The sequence below is a fragment of the Talpa occidentalis genome, unplaced genomic scaffold (genome assembly GCF_014898055.3).
Source record: "Talpa occidentalis isolate TD23 unplaced genomic scaffold, MPIMG_talOcc4v2.1 talOcc4.9, whole genome shotgun sequence".
In the NCBI taxonomy this organism is placed as follows: domain Eukaryota; kingdom Metazoa; phylum Chordata; class Mammalia; order Eulipotyphla; family Talpidae; genus Talpa; species Talpa occidentalis.
The window spans coordinates 29438729-29462853 of record NW_023605305.1 but is presented as its reverse complement, the minus strand read 5'-3'; the positions used below and the strand labels follow the sequence as shown (position 1 = coordinate 29462853).

The following is a 24125-nucleotide window of genomic DNA, read 5'->3' as shown; positions in this document are numbered from 1 at the left end:
ACCTAGTCTAGTCTGGTCAATACTTTCTGCCATTATTTTCTCCAGGGACCACTGGAATGTCAGGCAACCACTTAAATTACATGGACAAAGCCATAAGCCCACAAAAAAACCTGCATCTTGAGATACATTGCCTGCTGCCAATTTCCCCCTCAAAGAGATGAGCAATTTTGACGCTGCGGGCGGGTAATGAAATAGGCTGCTTGTGCCTCAATCCAGATTACTTCTTGAAGGAATGGGATAAACTCATGCTTTCTGCTTAATTCAAGACGCACAAACATAACACACAGAGCAGAAAATTCTCCTGGATCCTGAACTGTTTCTGCCGTGCAAGGACCCATATGTTAAATATGATACTTCTTGATCTTCCATATGCTTGAAGAATAGAAATCTGAACCAGCAAACAACAAAGGCTATAGCACAAAATTTATTGGATTATTTACTAAATAATTCATATACATCCAACATCACTGAATGGAAATAATGTTAGTTAATTAAAAAAAATAGCAATGCTTCCATAGGGGTCTTTCAAGAATGTCAAAATCTTCTCAGTGACTGTATCTTTAACAAAAGGAATAGCCAAACTAGTGAAGACAGATTTATCTCAATCAAATTTTAAACTCAATATTGTCAATATGTTTTTCTACTTAAAAAGCAAAGCCCCATAATTTAGTAATTTTATGTTTCTTGGATTCTGTTCTCAAATGTCACAGAAAGATATTTGATGAAAGGAAGCAAAGCACCTAGTTTTAGCAGTCTTCTTAAAAACCTTAAGGTTATCTTCACAATACCAGTATAAATATTTAGATTCCCATCTGATAGGTGTTTTCTCATATGTGAGTAGGGATGCCCTCAAAACTTTATTCTTCATACTCTTGCTTCATATTACAGCTGTTTGATTAAACTACCAGCAAAGTGTTCCTATCCTGGCTGGACTGAATCACTAGATCAGAATTCATTACAATCTTTTCCCAGATACCAAGATAATATCAATACAAATTTTGGTGGCTGGTATGTTACAATATTTATGGATATTTTGTTTTCTAATGGCAATATGTTAAGAAATTTATCATTAATAAGTGAATTTCATAACACAATCACACATAGAAACAATTTAATCTTTTATAATGTGGCTACATCCATAAATTGTCCTCACTATTCCTAATGACTTTAAATATAAAATCTAATTATATAAAGATAAAATTTCTTGCCTGATTGAACCCTGTATGCCAAAGTAAGTGTTAAAAATGAGAAGTATTTTAATAAATATCATGTTAAGAACCTTGGACCCTCCTTTGTATTCGTGATGGCAGAAAAAGGCAAAAATAAATTTCTCAGAGATTTTTAAAGGAAGAATGGACTTAAGAGAAAATTCCCTTGGACTCTATCTGCTCTTTAAAATTCTGTACCTTTCAGTGCTTCAACATGATGCCCCCAAAACAATTTACTAAATAAAAGTAGCCAGGGAGGGAATCAAACATTTATTAGATATATTTATCATTTTTTTGACCAAAGTGCAATGATTTTTAAATCTTCTTAAACAAATAACTATGAAAAAAATATTCAAGAAAATAAAATACAAATGGGAAATTTAACCATTAGATTTCTTTTTACTAACACTATATTTAGTCAGAAAACAAACAAAAAAAATTTTTGAAGTGTTACTGAAATGCTAACCAAATCATTTTACCGTCAATCTAATACACACACTTCAAGGTTCCACTGCTAAGGAACATATGTCATTAGACACAGTCCTTGCTCCTTACCCTCAGATTTTTGTCAGAATAAAGCTGACAATTCTTCCAGGCTCTGAACCCCCCCGTATCTTCATCCCCATCCCTGGAAGTAAAGAATATGCCCTATCACACAACTTTGTACAAGTTGTGGTACAACATAAAGCCTACGTTTCTTTATCATTCTGTAGGAAATGGTCAGTTATTTGATAAATACTAAAACACTTCTAGGAATTCATTTCATGAGTTTGTTTACCAAACACATTGTGCAAGAACTGACTACACAACAAGTTCCTTTGGAATTTGGTCCACAAATTCACTTAGCAGGTCGGAAATTTAAAACCTGCAAGAAAGAGGGGAAGAGGGTATCCCTACACCTAACATCTTGTAATTACTAAAGGGATGTACACATACACTAAAAAGTTTTGCTCACAAAAAGGCACAAACTATAAAAGGGATATTCTTTTCTAATAAAAAGAACTAGCCGATATCCTTCTGTTTTGCGAGCACCATAGCTAAGATAAATTAAACCCAAATTCACTGTCTACCCCTAAGACCAAAAAAAAACTGTAGATAAAAAAATGTAATTTGTCTTTCTACATACCTTCCCACCATTAACTGAGATGTAATTACCAAAGGTTAAAATCGCCTTAAAAAGGGTTTGTGATAGCAGCTATCAAAGCAATATTCAAGCATGATATCTAGGATGCTTTCAGGTTTAGAGTTAGCCTTCTTTGTCAAAAACCTTCACAACTTCATCAAAAACCTGTAAAGGAAAAAGATAATAATAATTTTTAAAGTTGGTATTATTAAATCATCATATCACTAAGTTCCTGTTAACAAAATCACTTTCATACCACAGAGGAAGGGAAGTAGAGGGAGAGGGTGAAATGGGTAACACGGGTCAATTATATGGTGACAGATGGAAACTAGTCCTTTAGTGGTAAGTAAGCTACCATAGGGTATAAAGGTGTCACATTATAATGTTCACCTGAAATTTATGTAATATTATAAACCAAAGTTAACTCAAAAAAACAATAAAATAAAGTCACTTTTATATAAATTTTCAAAACATCACTAAAAGTTATAATTCTTTAATTTCATCTATATTTCTTTAGGCTGTAATACATCATAAATATATATAAAAAAGAAAGTGAAAATCAAAATCAACAAAAAACTATGAACCAGAGACACTTTTTGGGGGTGGGGGGCGGGAGGGGAAGGATTGGGGTCAGAATGGGGCGTTTGCAATTGTATGGGGGAATATAAAAATAAAATTTAATATTAAAAAAAAAAAATAAAAAAAAATAAATATATATAAAATTATGAACATGTGCACTCAATTTTATTAGTGCTTTTAAAACAGAGAAATGGTAGGCTACCAATAATTTGATAAACGAAAGGGCTTAAAATATAAACTAGAGTGGTTTATCGCCTTTGTAATGATTCTAAAACACAAAATTTTCTGATATATTAGTTTACCTCATGAGTGGCAATGAATTAAAAAACGAAAATGATTATTTAAAAAAAAAGAAAGGTCCAGAGGAAGAAGACTCAGGGAACAAGAAAAAGGGAGATTAGGTAAAATGAAAGAAGCTAGAAGTATCTTCCGGGCACTGAAGTTTTCCAACCCCCTCAATGTAGAGATAGCACTGACTCCTGTGGAGCCATGGAAACCCCCACCTCTGGAGCCACGTGCTCTGTGATGGAAGAGATGAAAACAGCAGGGGCAAGCTAGATGACTTCTCATTCATGTAATAGATTCTTTATCTATCCAAAAAGGACTACATTTTTTATTTAGTCTCTGGTGTCTGATAAACCAACTAATTTGCCATAGTATTTCTTTTTCTCCTGCCCATCCTCTCAAAAAAAAAAAAAAAATCACAATTAAACTTGACTTCTTGTTTTTAGTGGCAAGCTAGGGATACTCACTTCATCAACAGATTTAGAAGCATCTATTTTCTTTACTTTCCCCATTTCTTCATATAGGTCAATAATTGGTTTTGTTGACTGAAGATAAGTTTGAATTCTGCAAAGAAACCAATATTGCAAAGTTTTAAGAAACCATCCACTGTCCTCCATGTTACAGGATAGCTCAGAAGACGTCACAGACTCAACTGACTCCCTCAACATCTTCTGAGACAAGTTTTGTTACCTATTTCAGCCTGGACCAAAGTGCGGCAGGTATTTAATGTGACTGAAGTTCCAAACTGAAAGTGAGGTTGCTATGTGTAAAAACTGCAAAGTACCTCTTTTCCAAGCTCTCTCTGTTGTCATCACTCCTGCCACTACTCTTCCCCCTCTCGAGACAGCGTTCAATACAGATCTAAAAAAGAAAAATAAATTGAAAGTTATTAAGGGCCTCCCCGTAGCGCAGGAGTTAAAGTCTCAGGGTTATCAAACTATTGCCAGCCACTGTGGCATGAGTTCGATGCCGGGCGAGGGAGCTAACCCACAGGGTGCAGCAGCAAACCTCTCCTGTCTCTCCCACTGCTCCCCTCAGCACTGTATTTCAGTAGATCCACATGTTCTGCTCCATACTCTGTCTCTGGTAATCCTCTCCCCCCACCTCCGGCATCTCTGACCTACACCCCAGTTCTTATCTGCATAAATAAATAAAAATAAATCTTTTTAAAAAGTTATTAAAAAAATACAGAGATATAAATTTGCCATTCTCTTATATTGAAAAGAGAATAAAGTTTGAAGTGATTTAAAAAAACACCCTACATTAAACCCAATGCGTCTAATTTATTAATCAACATGCAAAGTCCTTTTAAATTCAAACATGTGGTTCAATTTATATAAACTAGGTTAAGTAAGTACAGAGCATAATAAGAATTCATTCATGACTCAGTTTTTCCTGTGTATTTTTTTTCAAACCGCAATAAAAAGAAGATCTGTATGTATATGGTTCCATCTAGGATATATTATTAACTTATTAGGTATGAATTACATGCCTCAAACTTTGCTCCATTTTTGCTTACTTTTCGACTAATTCCATCAATACCCAAATATTTAAGAGTCAACATATTTGCATTTGAATAGAGTATCCCTTGTTAATCGTGAATAAACATTCCTTAGTTATAAAGTTGTGGTAACATTCTAAAGTTAACTTTGAAGAATAAGTGAAAACATATTTTTGGGGGTTGGAAGAACAGAGTTACATTTTAAAACAACTCAAAGGCTGCAACAAGTCTCTACCAGAGGCACATTTGTGATTCAACCAAAGAAGAGCCAACTTCCTTCAAGGCACTATTTCAGATTCTTATTCATTCAGGCTGTTGGCATTAATGTAATGAAATTTATATTACAGCTGTCAAACAGTCAGGCCTTTTAATTAAATGATTCCGAGAAATTCATTTAGTTATTCAAAGGTATGTCTGGGGTGTGTTATTAGAAGTTTCTGAGGGAAAAGGAATGTTTTCCTGCTATTCTCAAGATCATTTCATTCTTAGAAGACAAACAGGCTATCATAAATATATACACATATACATATATATGTATATGTGTGTGTATGTGTATGTGTGTGTGTCTTTTAAAAAGAGTTTTCTCGACTTCCAGAAATGTGAGTTTGTTTTCCACAAATGACAACCTAAGGTGAGATGCTCTGGTAACAGTGCATACCTAAGAAAGTAATAAGTCAGCTTCATTACTTAACATTATTGTATAAGTCAGTTGTCAATTTAAAACAGAACTTCCTTTTTTCCTCAAAATTTAGGTCCATAAGGTTGCTGATGTCAAACAGATTTTAATATTCCAACAGCAACACAGTGCTGTTCTGTCCACTCCGTCTACCAATTCAAGATATCAATATAAAATGTAAATATAAATTTAAAAACCCACACTTTTTCTTTATTAACTGACCAGTGGCTGCCTAAAGCCCATGCAGGCAAAAGAAGATTTTCATTACCTCATTATTACAGTCAAAAAACAGAACAAAAGATACATCTGCCTTCCCATCCATGGTCTTATTCCACCCTTGAAGGTTATCTTGGTTTCTTGGAAACCCATCAATCAAGAATTTATTCTTCTGTGCATTGACAGCCATTGTCTGATCCATTTCCTAAAGGCAAAAGATGATGCAGGTTGAAACAAAATGCAATTTCTTAAGCAGGGTGGTAGATATATGTGAGTTTTATCACTCACCTTAAATCATAAGTAGAGTGAAAGGTGCAGAGAAAGAAAAAAAAGACTTAAAGGAAATGAACCAATGCATTATGGCTGCTTCAAGTTGGTGACATTTGGGTACTGTACTCCTCCCCCATTCTATACACTTACTTTTACACTAGTTTTTTCTATAATGTGTATTTTCTATAATAAGCATATATTACTTTCACATATTATCTCATATATATATGCTTATATATATATATATATATTTTTTTTTTTCACATATACAGTCATGAATAGTGTTCAGACACAAGCCCTATTTTTGCTCCAGCTACTAGAGAGCGTGACTGGTCTTCCCTATCGCCTTCCTAAACCACCATGCTGTGATGGGAAGCATGTGCTTCTGAAGGCCTCAGATTCTCAGAGAAAGAAAAAGGAGAGGAGGAGGAGAAAAGGAAGAAGACATTGAAATAGAAGAGAGAACTGTGCATTGGGAAGGAAGGGTCCAGTGTACATATATGGATGGTAAGTTCAGCTGTAGCTGCTCCTGGACCAAGAAACAGAATCCCTACTACTGCCCAATTTCTTCCCAGGTGAAAGTGGAATTTCCACTTCTGCCATTCTCAAACACCAGGACACAAGCAAGAAGTTCAATACTCTGATTCCTTAATTACTCAAAGCAAAGGTGCATTTAATTTCTCATTTCCTTTCTGGTTTAAACTGGTTGGCATTCACACTCCTTACCCTCTTTAACAAACTGATGGTTATCTCAACTGGCACTATCTTTCCATCTTTAATGTACTTCTCAATGAGTTCACCATACTGCGAATCTGGGTTTTTCCTTTCATCACGAAGAAGTTCTCCTGCAGAAAGATGTATATAGCCATATTTCTGAAAGAAATAACATAAAGAAAAAAAATGAGAATACATTTACCTCAGTGGTAGGAATACAGGATTTGTTCCCTTTCTCAATAAGCAGCAACAGTCCTAACTCCTCCAAGAAATCAGTTTTCCTGACTGCTCTGGCGTGTGGATTTGCAGTCTCTCCACCTGGACCAGTATCTTTCTTACCACATTCAAAGGCCCCTTCCTCCCTCTCTAGAGAGATCTTACCTATAACATGGGAATACAGACACCTCTTTCATACAACTTAGTGGTGATGGTGAAATGAGCTAAAATATACAAATTGCCCACGAGAGAGTCTGACACATGGTAGGGGATAAAAACCATCAATTAAGACACTTATTTTTAATAATCTGGAAGCATTTTTACATTATATTTTTCACTTAAATGATTTTGACAAAAAGACCAATCGAGGAGCTTAAGTGAGATAATAAATATAAATATCCTGCACAAGATCAATAGATAGGGTTATTATGATTGTGACTATAACTTATTAAGAACATACAAAGGGTAAATTAGGTCAAAGTATATAGTAAGAGCTGAGCTGAGTCACGTAAGATGCTATGCTGTTGTTCTATCATTTCCCCATGGTTGAAATAAGAAAACAATACAGCTCTAAGAGAGACTTCTGAATACTGAAAAGCATCTTCTTCCACAGGAACGTGATCACATTCTCTTTAATTAAATCAAAAGAACCAAAAAGTCTATTTTTAAACTGTTTTACTCTTAAATATTAGAACATCAAAACTATATTTAATATTCAGTTACAACGATCTCATCCCAAATTCTTACGACACCTTGCATGTTTCTTTACCTTATCCATAGAAAGTGGATCATAACTATTTGATAACTTAAATTTTCTTTAATTTCAAAGTTAAGATTTGAGGCAGCCCATACTCCCACCTCTGTAAACGTCATGTTTCAATTTTACAGAAACTCTTTGAATCACTCAAGCTCTGGTGATTTTTTTATTTTTATTAGAGACTCCATATTCTCTTTCCATTCCAAAAATTGTTGGCTCAACTTGTTCTTGCTTACTAAAGTAAGCTAATGGTAAGATCGTTAGCAAAGGCAAACAAACTCTAAACAGTTTATTTGCTGACTAAAATTGGGAATAAAGTTTGATGAGAATAAAAGAAAACCATAGTATCATTCCTGTGTCTTAGTCACACAGCCCTTTCCATGAGAAGAAATGATCAAATGTGTTGTTACTTGTAATAGGCTTTTTTTAAAAAGCCATTGCTGGGCCTCCCCTGGTGGCGCAGTGGTTGAGTGCTGCGCTGCGAAGCTGCCGCAGCCTCTGCAGTGCCAGTTCGATCCCCAGCCACCAGCGAGGGTCCCACATGGCGCACAGACCTCTCTTGCTGCTCCTCTCCTGCTGCTCCTCTCAGCTCCCCTCAGCTCCCCTCTGCAGTGTACTTCGGTCCTTCTGCCTGTTCTGCTCCCTGCTCTGGTGAATCCTCTCACCCTCCCGCGCTTCTGACTGTACCCAGTGCTTGTATAAATAAATAAATCTTTTAAAAAAAAAAAAAGCCATTGCTTACAGAAAATGGAAAAAATGCAATCGTTTAATTATTTAAATTGTTATTTTAAAATTATTTCCACACTACACCATTTGTAAGTGACTACTTTGATCACTGAGCATAAGCAAACTTTTGAAAGATGGGTGTAGAAAGGACTTTATAAAAAATGAGTTGTGACCTACTTTTCCATTTATTATGTACCATTTTCAAAAAACATTCTGCAACAGTTGTCCACAAAATTTTATTAGAAGCTTCATTTCCCACCGCTTACTTTGGCTCACACTTGAAGTCTACGCTTGCCGGATGCTCTCATCTAGTGTAGAGATTATAGCATATGGGAATATTGAGTAAATGAGGAGACAAACAGTACTAAACAAGAGCAAATGCTCAGTGAAACACCAACAGTACAGACTGCTCTGTATAGGTGGCCTCTGCTTTATGAGCAACATATACAGTCAGGAGCCTAGCTAGTAACTGAAAAATTAGTACTCAGTTTGTTTCCCGACACTGGAAAAATCAAATTTGAAAGCTTTATATTACATTAAAATGGATTTTGGCATTACTGCATTGTAAATTATAGAGATATAAAAATGGTATTTTAAAACATACTATAAAAAAGAGAGAAAACAACCTCATCTGCAAAGTCCAAGGAAACAAGGAATTTAAATGAATGTAACAATGTCAAACCTATGCATGGTTTTCTATTTCTCATCCACATTCCCTTTTTTTCCCTTTAATTTGCCACATGCTTTTTTGTATTATATTTTTCTTAAGGAGTTTGCAGAAGTTTTCCTCTTACCACAGTTTCTACAACAAAAAAGCAACTGTCACTCACACACAGTTATTATGGTATTTTAATAATAGCTGGACTTTACAGAACATGTTTTCAAAGTATTCTGCTGTCATTAAGTAGTCACTGATGCCAACTTTGAGGAAAGCAAGAATGGATATTTCCTAGGGTTAACCACACTTTTTCACATTTTCTGAAATTTCCTTGCAATTAAAATCTAGTGGGTCACTAACTACAGTCTTAAGAGTAACAATCGAAACCATAGCAGGTTAAACATTCTATAAAATACAGAGGCTGGATCACAAGGTATTATTCAACTAAAAATAGAATTCTATTGACAAATGTATAAACTCAATTCATTTAGAGTAATTGTCTCAATTTTTTACTTTCATTTTCTCCTTTAATAAGCTGAAAAACAACTCAATAACTTTCATGAATCATAACTAAGATTTGGAGGGAGGGGGGAAAAAGCATCACATTCTCAACAAGGACAGAATGGCACTCTATTTTACTACAGCTAGCACGCACTGACTATTTTATGGTATCAACTCTCAAATCATCTTGATCAGTTTCTCTCAGTTATTAGCAATTGTCTTTCCTTCTTTCCATATCCTGGTAAGAGGTTCTATGTGAACAAAAACAGAGTTCAAGATACAAATGATGCATAAATGGCAAGTCCTTGGAGGCAGGAAGAAAACTGGATACCAGTACCCTCCTTCCATCCACTGGTCTGCTACTGAATTATCAATATATATAAGGAACACAGCAGAGACAGCAGATACAAATATTAATATATGTTAAAGCAACTGAGTTAAAACCACTGGGTACTCTTTAAATAGCTGACACATCTATGAAGCATTTAAGTCTAAACTTACTTTATAATCCCTGTAATATTGGTGAACCTTAAAAATCTAAACTCTGGATATGTACTGTCAACAAAGTACCTTCAGCACAACACCCCAAAATGCTGCAGGGACTACTGCAGAATTATGCAGATTCACCCATCTGGTATTTATTGCAAAAAGATAGCTTTAGAGCCTACAGCACCCCAACAAAATTTTAAGTCTAACATTTATTTTAAAGGCATTATTTCCAATAGAACTTTTTCCAGTTGCTCTAAATGAGACTTCTGATAAAAGGGCTTTCCAGAACAGTATCTGGCAGTCTGGGGAAACTTTCTTTTCTTCAACTGTAAGATGCTACACAGTACACAAATACTTAAAACTGTTCAACTTTTTTTTTTTTTTTATAGAGGCATGTTTTATTTATTTATTTGTTTGTTTGTTTTGTTTATACAAGCACTGGGTACAGTCAGAAGCGCGGGAGGGTGAGAGAATTCACCAGAGCCAGAGCGGGGAGCAGAGCAGGCAGAAGGACCGAAGTACACTGCTGAGGGGAGCAGCGGGCGGCAGGAGAGGTCTGCGCGCCATGTGGGACCCTCCTCCGGTGGCCGGGGAGCAGCTGGGGATCGAACCGGCGCCGCAGAGGCCGCGGGCAGCTTCGCAACCCAGCGCTCAACCACTGTGCCACTGGGGAGGCCCAAAACTGTTCAACTTTTTAGGATTCCTTTTAAATTCCTTAGAATTTTTCCTGTTACCACCATTAAGGAAAAGTTATCATTAAAAACAAAGACTCTGAGTGTAATATCTAAAGTGCTAGTAGGGCCTCCCCGGTGGCGCAGCGGTTGAGCGCTGGGTTGCGATGCTGCCGGCAGCCTCTGCAGCACAGGTTCGATCCCCGGCTGCTCCCCGGCCACCGGAGGAGGGTCCCGCATGGTGCGCGGACCTCTCCTGCCGCCCGCTGCTCCCCTCAGCAGTGTACTTCAGTCCTTCTGCCTGCTCTGCTCCCCGCTCTGGCTCTGGTGAGTTCTCTCACCCTCCCACGCTTCTGACTGTACCCAGTGCTTGTATGAATAAATAAATAAACAAATAAATAAATCTTTAAAAAAAAAAAAAAAATAAAAAAAAATAAAGTGCTAGTATATTTCCCATCTCATTTTTAATCCGCCCTCATTGTATTTCAAATGCATTTGACCTATTTAATTGCAAATCCAAATATTAACTATATACTATGGAAAGTATAAACCAAGTCAAATCTTTATTTAAGCAACAAGCTTTAGTAGACAGACTCCAAACATTAAGCATACTTCTTTCTCTAATTAGTGACATTTTATTTAATTTTTTAAAAAATATTTTATTTTATATAATTCTTACATCATTTTCATCTTTGTAATTAGTGACATTTTAAAAGCTTAAATCCTGCAAAGGAGAAATGAGGACTATAATCTATTCAACTGCAGAAAATTATAGCACCATTTCATTTTTCTCAATGTTTTTCCCTTCATGTAAGAAAACCTTAATTCAGGCAATACCTGACATTTATTTTAAATCCATGCATTTTTACTGAATGTCAGGCAATGTGCTGATACAGGGGCAAACATAGGTTTATTCATAAAGGATGTAAAAGTGACTTTGCATATATAAAGTGACTTGAGTTCTGTTATTAACTAATGAGGGCAATTATTCATATTTGCATAACTTTTCCTAAGGAATTAATTCTTTACCAGCACTGTCTGCTTGTGGGAAAAGTTGATTCTTCAGAGGAAGTGGCAAGAAGACCAAACAATAAATAAAATTTGAAGAGTGCGTTACAAGCCACCAAACTGTTACCTCATTTTTGTAGGCCTGGATATCCCTCTAACTTTTTGCAGATGGTTTCTCAGGTACTTGAGGATTCTGGTGTCTTATTTACACACCAAATGATCCCTCTAGCAACTATGAATTAGAATTTTCACACTTCAATTTCATTACTTTTGCTCATTTCCAGTATTTTTCTTTCAATTCATTTCAGTTCTGAATATTCTGCATTCCTTGAATTAGTAGGGAAGGAAAATGGTCAAAAATGAAGACTATGCCAGATTCAAAGATGAATCCCAGCAGGGATTCCAGGAGCTCAGAGGCAATAATTTGAAAACTTCCAGCATTAATGGACAGGCACAGGGGTATTGCTGATCTTAGGAAACACTCGTCTGATTTTGTTAATTAAAAGATCAATTCTCATAGTCACTAGAAGCTGCATACTCACACCACTGCAACCTAAGCACTGTTGCAGGTGGGGCATGAGCCTAGCACTCAGTTCTTGGAGTTCCTGTGAGAATCCCTGGAGGACATACATCAAACCACTTCGATGAAACCCTAACCTCTATTTCACCTTAGGAAAGAGGTTTCTTAGCACTGAGTAGGACCACCAGTACTTGTTTCTTGTTTTTAAAAGAAAGGAAATAACATTAAAATAAGAATGTCATTTACATAGGGAGTAAAAAGAAAGTTTAAGAGAGAATGACTTGACATTGCAATTTGCAAAGAGTATCATCACAAAATAGAAACTTTTTAATACCTCAGCTTCTCTTTTAAAAATAGAAATGTAAACAAAGGTGACTAAATTCTGAATGTAATAACATACTAAAACATAACATTTAAGCATCTGCAAAATTATCAAACTAATGGAGAAATGCATTTAGAGAAACAGAATCAGCAAGGATCTCAAGACCATAAAAAACAAATTTTTAAAATTAAGAGAGGGGCCACCCTGGTGGCGCATGAAGTTAAGTGTCAGCACTATGAAGCTGTCAGCAGTCACTGATGCAAGAGTTCAATCCTGGCCAGGAAGCTAACACACATGGCGCACCAGACCTCTCCTGTCTCGCCTGCTGCTCCCCGCAGCAGTGTATTTCAGTAGATCTAACTGTTCTGTCCCTGGTGAATCCTCTCACTTCTCTCCATCTCTGGCCTACACCCCAGCTCTTGTATGCATAAATAAATCTTTTTTTTTTTTTTTAAAGAGAACCAACAAGAATTTACTGTACTGTATTTGAATTTTCCACAAATTAATCTGTAAGTTTATTGTAACCTCAACCTTCAACTGACCGGGGTTAATTTTTTAATGAAACTTGATAATCTGACACTCAGGTATATCAGAAAGAATAAATTTGAGAGAATGACCAATATTGAAAATAGTAACAACTACAAATGGGAACTTGTTTACCAGGTGACAGAAAATATAAAGCTACAGTAATTAAAATGTGTGATACTCGTATAAAATAGAATAATAAAACTCAACAGATTCCAAAAACAGACTCAAGTATAAATGGGAATTCAATAAATGATACAGAATCAGCATGTAAAAATTAATGGCAAAAAGATGAACTATTAATAAATGATACCCGTACAAATGGCATCCAGATTAAAAAATAAATAAATTAGATCCCTGCATACATTATGGAAAACTAAATTCCACATGAATTGAAGTTCTAAAACAACACAATTTAAGCAAAAGCCCAAAGACAGTATGAGGAAAATAATCTCTAAATAGGGAAAGGTATTACTAAACAAGAACCAAAATGCTAAAATCTATGTTTGACCACATAAATAAAAACTTCTGTACAAAGACATCATAAATGTAATCAAATGACAAGCGACAGCCTGGAAGAAAATGTTTTCACCATACAAAGGTGACAGGATAATATACATTATATATAAAGAGATTCTACTAACAAGGAAAAGACTACCACAAAAATAAGCAAAGGATAAGAACAAACAATTCACAGAAAGAAAAAAAGAAGAGTTGTTCAACCTCACTAGTAATCATGAAAATGCAAATTAAAACAATGTGATTCTATTTTCCATCCTTCAGACTGGTTAAAATAAAAAGATGTTATATCCGGCTAAGGCAAAGATAGTCTAGGAGGTTTGCAGGCGAAACCAGCATCCTCATATTCTGTGGGAGTGTAAACTGGTTTAGCTGTTTAAGAGGGCAATTTGGCAGAGTCTACCAACATTTAAGCTTGCATACCCTTTGGCTCAGTAATTCCATTTCTAAGAGCTATGCTACTGAAATAGTTGCACATGTACATGAATGTTCATAACAGCATCATGTGTAAACAGAAAATCCAAATGCCTACCCAATATGTAAACTGCAAAATAAATTACTTATATATAATGAATGATATGGAATTATTCCATATGTTCTGATATGGAAAGCTAGCCATGATAAATGGTTAAGCAAAAAAAAAAATCAAATCACATGTATGCACACGTGTGTGTGCTTTATATCTTGTGTATAAAAACATCTAAAAAGGAACAGAGTGGCACACATAACAAAACTTACACGTGATTACACATAAGGAGAGTAGGTGTGGTTGACAAAAGAGAACTTTTACTTCTCACCTTATGTACTTTTAATTTTAAGCATATATAGTATCCACATATCTTTAAAAAGCAAATACCACAAAGAAAGATTAATAATTTAAGTGTTTTTTTTAATGTCATAACCTAAGAGTACAGGCAAAATGAAATTCCAAGTAACCTCACGGTAAAGATTAAAATTCCCAAATAAAAACACCACCCAACTTCAAGAAATAAAGGAAACAGTACCTTGGACAATCAAAAACTTAAAATTTTAAACTAAATCATTGTAGAGAATAGCAGCAAAAATCAAATCAAATGTTTAGATAAAAATTTCTCTGGAAAGAGATCCATTCCCTAAACAAAGGAGAAACAAAAGTATAATATAGCAACATAGAAACACACTGCATGGGCATGGAGTCAAGAGTTATAGAAGGAGACAGAAAACAGTCCATTTTTATATCCTAGAAACAGATGGAAATTTAGAGACACATTCAGTTGACAAGATCCAAAAGGCACAGCTCAAAGACTTAAAAGAAAACATATTTCAATGAATCCCTACTCTAGACACTAGAGTTCAAAATTATAAGCAAGATATTCTGGAAATGACACCTCCATACACTGCTTCTAGCCTCCTTGGAGCATTGGCAGAATTTTATTGTGCCAAGCAACATCTCAACTGAATTTTTAGAGAAAATGAATCTTCTTGAACAAGAAACCATTTTCATTTTTAGTCCAACAATCTGTGCCAACAGAACATGTTCTATTAAGGCCAACATGTTGGCCTTAATTCTCTCCCCCATCTTGCAAGATGGTGGCGACAAGGCTGAGAAGCCAGCTAAAGAGAAGAAACCTGAAGCCAAGGAGGCTGACGCGGGTGGCAGTGTTAAGAAGAATAACCTCAAGGCCAGATGCCTAAGAAAGGAAGCCCCACTGCAGCTGAAACCCTGGCCTAGTCAGAGGAATCAGTAGATCTTCCCAACCTGCTATGTATTCCAGAAAGGCCATGCACAAGAGGAAGTATTCAACATCCAAACCCAGAATTGAAAAGAAAACAGAGAAGGTTCCTGCTACCATCACAAAACACATTAGTGGTGGAAAGAATGAAGAACCAGAGTGATTAAACTTCACGAAAGACCCAGATACTATTATGCTACTGAAAATGTGCCTTAAAGCTGTTGGGCCATAGCAAAAACCCTTTGCTCAGCATGTGAGAAAACTGAAAGCTAGCATCACTCCTGGACCCATTCTGCTCAATCTCACTGGGCACCACAGAGGTAAGAGGGTGATTTCCCCTAAAGGAGTCAAACTGTGGTTTGCTACTTATGACTGGACCTCTGTCCCTCAATCGAGTTCCTCTGCAGAGAACACACCACAAATGTGTCATCACTACCTCCACCAAAAGTAATACCACTGAGGTGAAAATCCCCAAACATCTCACTGATACTTAACTTCAAGAAAAAACTGTGTAAGCCCCAACAGCTGGAAGATGAGCTCTTTGACACACAGGAGAAACAGGAAATTACAAAGCAGAATATAAGAGATTCCTGGTCCTTGATTAGAGTCTAATTTCTTCATACAAGGAACTGCCCTAAAACGTGGTTAGCTTACAGGAAAAAATTTTTCCCGTCACGTTACATACCAGGAAGAATGCTGAAAAACATCTGCAAAATAGGCAACTTCTCCCACCTACCAGCCTCTGCATCACAGGCAATAGAAAGTATACTATATGTATTAATACGCAAGATAGTAAAATATCATTGAAATAAAAAACTTCTGTGCTTCAAGGACACTACTTAAAAAAACTGAAAAAAACAAAATCAAAAGAAGATAGGAAGTGTTAGCCAGTACCCAGAGCAGTTAGAACTCTCATGCCCCTGCTGGTGGCAATGTAAAATGATGCAGCAACTTGGAAAAGCAGTCAAGCAACTCCTCCAACGGTTAAATAAAGTATTTGTACAACATATATCTTATAAGGACTTAACATCTAGAATCTTTAAAGAACTATAACGCAACAACAAAAAGACAAATAATTTAAAAACGGGCCAAGGCCTTAAATAGACATTTCTCCAAAGAAAACAGACAAAAAGCTAACAAGTCCACAAAAAGATGACTACATCATTAGTCACTAGGGCAATGCAAATCAAAACCACAATGAGGTACCACTTCATACCAACTAAATTGGCTATAATTAAACAAACAGCAGCAGAAAATGGTAATTGGTGAAGATGTGGAGAAACCAGAACTCTTGTACACTGCTGGTAGGAACATAAAATGGTAGAGCTGCTGTGGTAGACGGTTCAAGAGTTACTTAAGAACTGAAAACAGTATTGTCCAAGCTATCTGAGTAGCTTTTTTAGGACCGAGTTAATGTATCAGTTAATATATCAATTGATGCGTGTGAATTGTAAACAACTATTTTACTCTGAAGAACTAATGAAAATGTAAAAACAATGTGAATTAATAAAAAGCTCCTAATGAAAAAAAAAAAAGAACTGAAAACAGGGACTCAAACCAATGCTTGTATGCCAAGGTTCATTACAGCATTAGTCACAGTAGCCAAAAGGCGGAGTAGCCTAAGTATCCAACAACAGATGAATGGATAAATGAAATCTCTCTCTCTCTCTCACACACACACACACATGAACAGGTAGAAAAAGGAACAAAGGAATTCAGGTAACATGGATTAACCTTAAAAACATACTATTCATAAGGCAGTCACTAAAAGACAAATATTATGATTCCCTTTATACATATGTGAGTGTGTGTATATGCATTTGTGTATGTGTGTGCATGTGTATATACGTGTAGCATATATACACTTATATAAGTACTTTAAACAGGCAAATTTATAGAGGCAGAAAGCAGGTTAGAGGTAACTAAGGACTTGGGGGAGAAAGAAATGGGGAATTACTGCTTAATGGTACAGTTTCTGTTTGGAGAGATGAAGTTTCAGAAACGTAGCTATGGCTATACAACACTGTGGATGTAATTAATGCCAATGAATTGTACACTTAAAATGGTTAAAATGGCAAATCTCATGTTACATTTTGCCACAATATTTAAAAATTAATGCAATTACCAACTCCATTGAACTATATACTTCATGGGTAAATTGTATTATGTGTTAATTATATCTCAATAACACTTGATTTAAAGCACAAAATACAATAACTGTAAAATAAAGTTTCCAAAATAGGAAATAACTAAGTAATGTGTCCAATTTGTAGAACATGATAGTGACATAAATTATATGACAAAAGTACATTTACTAATATGTCCATATGTGTTTGTGATATTGTAAATGAAAAGTAGGTTTCCAATAAATTTGAGTAAATATAAGTTTCCAGTAAATTTGAGTAAAAGGTTTCCAATAAATACGCTAAGCAATGAAGGACCATAATCTCACTTCATCTTTATAACGACCCAGTGAAGTTGACATTATTATCCTTGCTTTACAAATGAAGATTCAGAATCAGAAAAGTGAAGCAACAAGGTTGTAGATGGTAGACTGAGATTCAAACAGCTGACATCAAAATCTACATTCTAGGGCCTCCCCTGGTGGCGCAGCGGTTGAGCACTGCGAGGCTGCCCGCAGCCTCTGCAGCGCCGGTTTGATCCCCAGCTGCCGGCGAGGGTCCCACATGGCGCACAGACCTCTCCTGCCGCCCGCTGCTCCCATCAGCGGTGTACTTCGTCAGTCTGCCTGTTCTGCTCTCCGCTCTGGCTCTGGTGAATTCTCTCACCCTCCTGTGCTTCTGACTGTACCCAGTGCTTGTATAAATAAATAAATAAATCTTTAAAAAAAAAAAAATCTACATTCTAATACCATGCCTCACTGTAAGACTATCAGTCTAGGGTGGGGCGGGGAATAGGAGGGATTATGTCAAAATAAGGAGGGTGGGAATTGTATGGGGACTATAACCAAGATGAAAATGCATACAATGTGCAAAAATGAAAAATGATGTAAAAATATATATAAAATTAAATTAAATTAAAATTAAAAGACTATCAGTCTAACTCCTATTTCTTAAATATTTTTAATTGAAAAAACCACACATACACAATTGTTCTATTTCAAAAATATTCCTTTACCTGACTTGGCACATTCTTTATTACCACTCTGAAGTTCCATGTAAACATGAAATTTATTTATTTAATACAATTCTTTGATGCTCCTATACATACCACATAGAAAGGCAAAGAAGGCACAGATATTCGTAGCAATTGGAAATCTGGCTGCTTATAGTGTTATATACTACCTAACACTAAAGACCATTGCCACACCCCTCATTTTACAAAAGGGGAAATTCAGATAAGCTGACTTGTCAGTGGAGAGGAAACTTGCTCTTGAACTCAATCTCCTGACTATCAGTGACTCTATTATTCCCAAAGTGGGTCTCTGACATAATTCTTAAGTGACAGACATAGAGATGCAGTCTTTTGCCTTCAAATTCCTAACACCATTGAATAACAGAAGTTGATTGGACTTTATTGTTTGCTTTGTTGTATGCTAGCACAGAGATGAGACCAGGAACTTTTAACAGTCAGGCACACTTGACTCACCCTCCAGCCAGTTTCTGGTCACCCTTCATTGCAGCCCTTTTTCACCTCTGACACCATTACCATTTCCACTTTCCTCATCCAATGATCATTAAACAGGTAGTAAATAAAATTCTTTATTTAAAAAGCTAAATTATTTATTAAGTCAATTCTCAGTTACATAATTAAAACATCTTCTAGGCTGTCTCTCTACTCCTAGTAGACACCAAGAAAACAGAAATTCATGTTATTATCTAATCTAAACTATACATAATTATAAAGGCAAATAATCCTTAGGTTAAACACTTACTTTCCAATGGCAAACATTCATGGCTAAGACAGTCTAGAAGTTCTAGCAAAAAGTGGACAGGGAAGCAGTCTCTTGTGTAGTCTTAAGTTAGGCGTATTTACTTGCTTGTTGATATATGATAATAGCCTAATGACAAGGAACTCACTATGGGTCTTCTGGAGACTGATGGAAACCAGGCATGAACGTGCTTCACAGGACTGAGTCCCTCAAAGTGAAAGTTTCTGATAATGGTAGGTAACACCTGGTGCCTTTTCCCTTATCAAAGTGATGCTGTTACAAGGCAACCCCAATGTGAAATAGGTTGGCTTGGGAGGTCCTTACCCGCGCGCTTAAAAGGGACTTATAGTGAGACTCAACTGCAAGTACACAGAAAAAGTGTAAGGGTTTATTTACAAAAAAGGGGAAATGAAGAAATGAATAACTCAGGGAGAAAGAGAGGGAGATAAACTGGTGAATGTGTCCTACCAGTTCCGCTGATCTGGAACCCCAATAGCACTCTGAAAGGTGGAGAAAAACCAAGGCCCCCCAAGGCCCACATGTCTGGTTATATACCAAACCTGGCTGCTTAACTTCACCATCGGTTCCCAGCAACCCTCCCTTCAGTAGTGATGACATCATGGGATTTGTAACCCTTGGTGTCTTGGATCTCTTTGGTCTGGGGTGGGGGTGGAGTTCATAAAACCTGTTTGTGGAGTTTGTTCAGGACATCCCTTCCCCCCAACAATGTCTTGTTAGCTGTGTTCACCAGAGAGCATAAAACTGTCAGCAAACAATATATTTCCTTACACCTGTTCTCTATAAAGTTCTAAATGCTCTAATGGCATGTTCAGTCTATAAAAATGTTGTCAGGTAAAAGCAACTGAAGTGTTAGAGCAGATACATTTTCATATGTAACTGGGTTAAAAGTATTAGCTTTAAGGCAACAGGATACAGGAGTCAGAGTGGTGAGGACAACCTGATGCAAAGAATAAGACAGTTATGCCCTGCCTCCACCCTTTCTCTCTTATCTGGTCGTAAAGTCCCAGGACTAAAATGACTTCTCTGAAATGCTCTGAATTTCAATTCAGAAGGACAAATGCTAAAATACTTTATTCTATATGATTTTGGGAGGTCTTCACTGACTACAGTCCTCTATCATTAACTGAAAGGTGGTGCTTAGATTAACCAATTGCTGTCACTGAAACATTAACCCAAAAGGTGTAAATCAAGCAGATTTCCAAGGGAGTAAGTTTAAGAGGAAGAACAGATATTGAAGAGGGGCCTTGAGCAAGGCAAATGTAGGCAGAGTCAGTAAAAAATAGGATAATCACATTTAAAGGTTAAAAAAAGGCAAATATTTGCATTTTGACTTGTAAGAACATTGAGAGAGAGAGATGTAGAAGTAGTTAATACCAGACAGTTAAAATTGGTGACCTCAGGATTAAACATTTAAGAAATGTGTATTACTTTTGAACACCTCCTCTGGGTTCTCAACAAAAAACTACCATGATACAAATATTAATGGAAGTGTAGTGCTTTAGAAGAGTCAGGGATTCTGTGGGCTATCCTTTGTACAGGTAATATAAACTTTCTATTAAACAAACAAATACCTATCTCACTCTATACTACCCCACCAAAAGGAGATTCTTCTATCTAGTTTCTTCTACAAGTGGTAATATGCTTTGGGGATTTGCAATCAAAAAGCTTGGAAATTTTCGAATGTTCAACAGATTTTCACAAACCTATCAATTTTATTCAACGAGAGTAAAGTGAAGTGTTAAAGGAGAAATCTGCCTGAAGAGCTAGTAGTTCCTGATATAGGGAGAGTAAAGTGCTACTTGGGCGCCCCCTGGGGACCAAAGTAAAAACTATTTCACATCTTAGGACAAGCGAGTGTCCTGCATAATTTGTTTAGATTAAAAAAAAAAATGCCCTACCACCTTTAAAAGAGTAGACGTTTAAATATCTCTTCCAGCTAACAAATGCAAAAAGACAAGTTTAAGTTACAGCACCATAATTTTTCTTGGGCCAAAACAATATAAAGCTTAACTTTAAAAGCTCAAAAATGACACAGTACCCACATAATAATTTTTTTGTAACAAGTTATTCCACAATAACTCCACTCTGAGCACTCAGCTCTAATAAAGTATTATTGCACTGATTTCAAAGATGGCAATTTTCAAAACCAAATTGCATATGAGAGGATACAGGTTTATAAACAATTAGAAAGTAAAACTGAAAAAGATCAGTTACAAATCAACAGGCAAAGTCAACCGAAACCCCCTCAAACCTAACCTTTCCAGTTTAGAACACTTTCAGAAGACACTGTATGTCAGAATTGCCTTTTCTTCCTCAAGGTGTGAGAGAGCAAATAGCAGTGGTAGAACAATCTCCAGAAGAAAAAAGTGTATGTCAACTTCCCTCTGGTCACACCCTCATAGCTAATATTAATATCCCTGGACATCTGACATGAGTGTCAAATCATGCTCTGTAGCCAGGGCCCAAAGATGTACTTCTGGCAGCTTAACATGGAAATCAATGCAATTTTTCCAAAGAAATAATTCTATTTCAGCAACATTTCAGGCAACCTGTGAATTACATCAGTACTGGAGTTATGGCAGGGGAATTAACCTTGATTTATAAAACTTTACTCCACACAGTAACAGTATTTCAGATTCAGCTTATGTTTGCCTGAATAATAAAAAAATGAGTCAAAATGCAAGACACTGAAAAAGGGAAAAAAACCTCTGACTTAACGGACTGTAGACAATTTATTGTCTGATTTACTTAGCTATCTATGGGATAGCAACTGTGAAATTATACAGTATTTGTAATTTGTAGATAACAATTTCATGTTTATGACAACTAAATTCAAGAGTAAATATTTTCGTGAGAAAAGATGATCATTTAAAACAGTTTAAGCTCGTATAATTTGCGAAATCCTCAAGAATAATAAACATATCTCATCTAGAAATCTTATAATTAATCATTAGGTCTAAAATATCATTATTAAATAGAGTAAATACTAGTTCCAGAAGGTAGATTATTTTTAATACGATGGAGTAACATAGTATTATTAGTTTGGGTGTGGACATTTGGTAGCATTATGATTCAGAAAAAAATATTTCAATGTTTTCAAATGTAACGGTCATAAAACTATTTATAAAAAGTAATACAACTTCAAAGTAAAAATAACCAACCTCATAGATTAAGAACAGGAAGTTCAAGATGAAAAAAAAAGTATTTGCATCTATGTGTACCACATATTTTACTTCATTTAAAATTCACAGATACCAGTAGATAGGTATTGATTGTTACACCCTTTTTACATAGGAACTCAAGCTAAAAGTCATTTCTCTGAGCCTAAGAAACTGAAAGTGATAGTTTGGGCTTGAACCCTATCTGTGTAACTCTAAATCTTAGTTAATCTTAGTTCCTCTCCATATCATGTTATTTACATGTATAAGTCATTTTATAATAAAGCAAAAAAATTGAAACTATCCAATTGTCACTTGTCTTTTAAAAGTGAAAAGAACCAACAAATAAGTATATATATCCATGTATTTTTTTTGTTGAATTAGTTCCACTTTTATTCCTAAAAATGATCGATTATAAAAACAGCTGTAGGGCAGATAATGAAGGAGATGTTACCATCCAACTTTTTCTGAACGCTCTTTAGGGTATAAAATATAGGACAGTATATTTGGATTGTGTAAATACAGGAAAGGAGTGAAAGTCCAAAACAATATAAGTCATATAAGTGATATATAAGTCATATCCTGGAACAGAGGAAGGAATTACTTTAGAAGTTCTGGGTCAATACTTTTTTTGGTCACCGAGATTCTTTGGGTGTTTCACAGCACCAGCACCACTGACTCTCTCTTCTATTTCTACATAGCTTTGCTTTTCTCCCAAACATTCCTCAGATTCTCCACTGTCTTCCCCCTCATAGTGTCACTGCAACTAACCACGTCATCTGCTCGAGAACTGTTATCAGAATTGAACTGATAACCTATAGTACCTTGAAGGAAAAGGGGAAAAAAAAAATCTTAGAGTTGGGAGGGATTTTATATTGAGTTTAAATCTGGCTGCACATCCTCTCCTAACATTCTAGAAAGGGCAACTGAGACTTGGAGAGAGGAAGTGACTTAGCGATGGACAGAGCGTGAGCTGGCAGCAGGGCCAGAGGCAGAAGCTCGATCTCAGTACCAGCTTCTGGGCTATTTCCACCCGACAAGCCCAGGCTGAGCCTCTTTGCAGGCTGGTACTGCCAGAGCCGGGGTCAGGAAGAGCTAAGGGCATATACTGGGACATCTAAAGAAGCACCCCGCCCCAGAGGCATCTTTCTAGGGTAAACACTGGTAAGTGGAGGGGTTCGGAGTTTAGAGGGCCTGCGGGGAGGGGCCAAGAGGAAAAGCCAGTTTCCCCTCCAGGAGCCTCTAACCCAAATCTACGCTCCTGCTGCCCTCACCACCACCAGCGCCCCGCTGACTGCGCGCCAGGGGCCCCTGGATGCCGGCCCTCCTGGGAGCCCTCTCCCAGCCCACTCTCGAGACGAACTTGGTCGCCAGAATGTACGGACAGAGGGGCGCAGAAACAAAGCGACCCCAAGCGGTCCCCTTCCATTCTGGGCGCCCCGGGGCCGGCGAACTACCAGTCCCGACATGCCGCGCGCCAGGGGACCCCCGACCACCGCCACGCGGCCGGCGCGTGGGTCGCCGGGGCTCGTAGTCCGCGGCCCGCGGGTGCGCACAGCCGGGCGCGCCGAGACAGGCCGAGCCGACGTCCGGTCCAGCCCCGGAGCGCGTCAGCTGCCCGGGCCTCACCTCGACAATGCGGGCGCACTGGGTCCCCTTGCCGGCGCCAGGACCGCCGAGGACAAACACGACCAGCGGCTTCATGAGGCGACGAGGACAGAGGAAAAGCGGCCGGCGAGTCAGCAGGGGGAAGTCAAGGCCCAGGACGTGCAGCAGCCGGCGGCCGCAGCGGCTCAGCATACACCGCGGCTCTCCGGGACGCTGAGGGAGCTGACAGCCAGCGGCTGGCCGCGGCGGC

The 24125-nt window shown here is 37.1% G+C and overlaps 1 protein-coding gene and 1 pseudogene across 1 annotated transcript; one reads left to right on the top strand and one right to left on the bottom strand.

The window, feature by feature from the left end:
• Positions 1-389: 389 nt before the first annotated feature.
• Positions 390-24125, bottom strand: CMPK1 (cytidine/uridine monophosphate kinase 1). The gene is made up of 6 exons (XM_037499538.2): positions 23897-24125; positions 6585-6731; positions 5641-5793; positions 3980-4056; positions 3663-3759; positions 390-2496 (listed from the first exon to the last, which is right to left on the bottom strand). The coding sequence occupies exons 1-6, from the start codon at positions 24065-24067 to the stop codon at positions 2455-2457; spliced, it is 687 nt and encodes a 228-aa protein (XP_037355435.1). The 5' UTR covers positions 24068-24125; the 3' UTR covers positions 390-2454.
• Positions 15017-15808, top strand: LOC119235817 (60S ribosomal protein L6-like; annotated as a pseudogene).

Excerpts from the sequence above, each read along its gene's own strand:
- CMPK1 (XM_037499538.2), bottom strand. The coding sequence starts at position 24,067 with ATGCTGAGCCGCTGCGGCCGCCGGCTGCTGCACGTCCTGGGCCTTGAC. Across the intron at positions 6,732-23,896 it reads AGTGCGCCCGCATTGTCGAG|AAATATGGCTATATACATCT; the intron begins GTGAGGCCCGGG and ends TATTTCTTTCAG. Across the intron at positions 5,794-6,584 it reads CCATCAGTTTGTTAAAGAGG|GAAATGGATCAGACAATGGC; the intron begins GTAAGGAGTGTG and ends TTTTGCCTTTAG.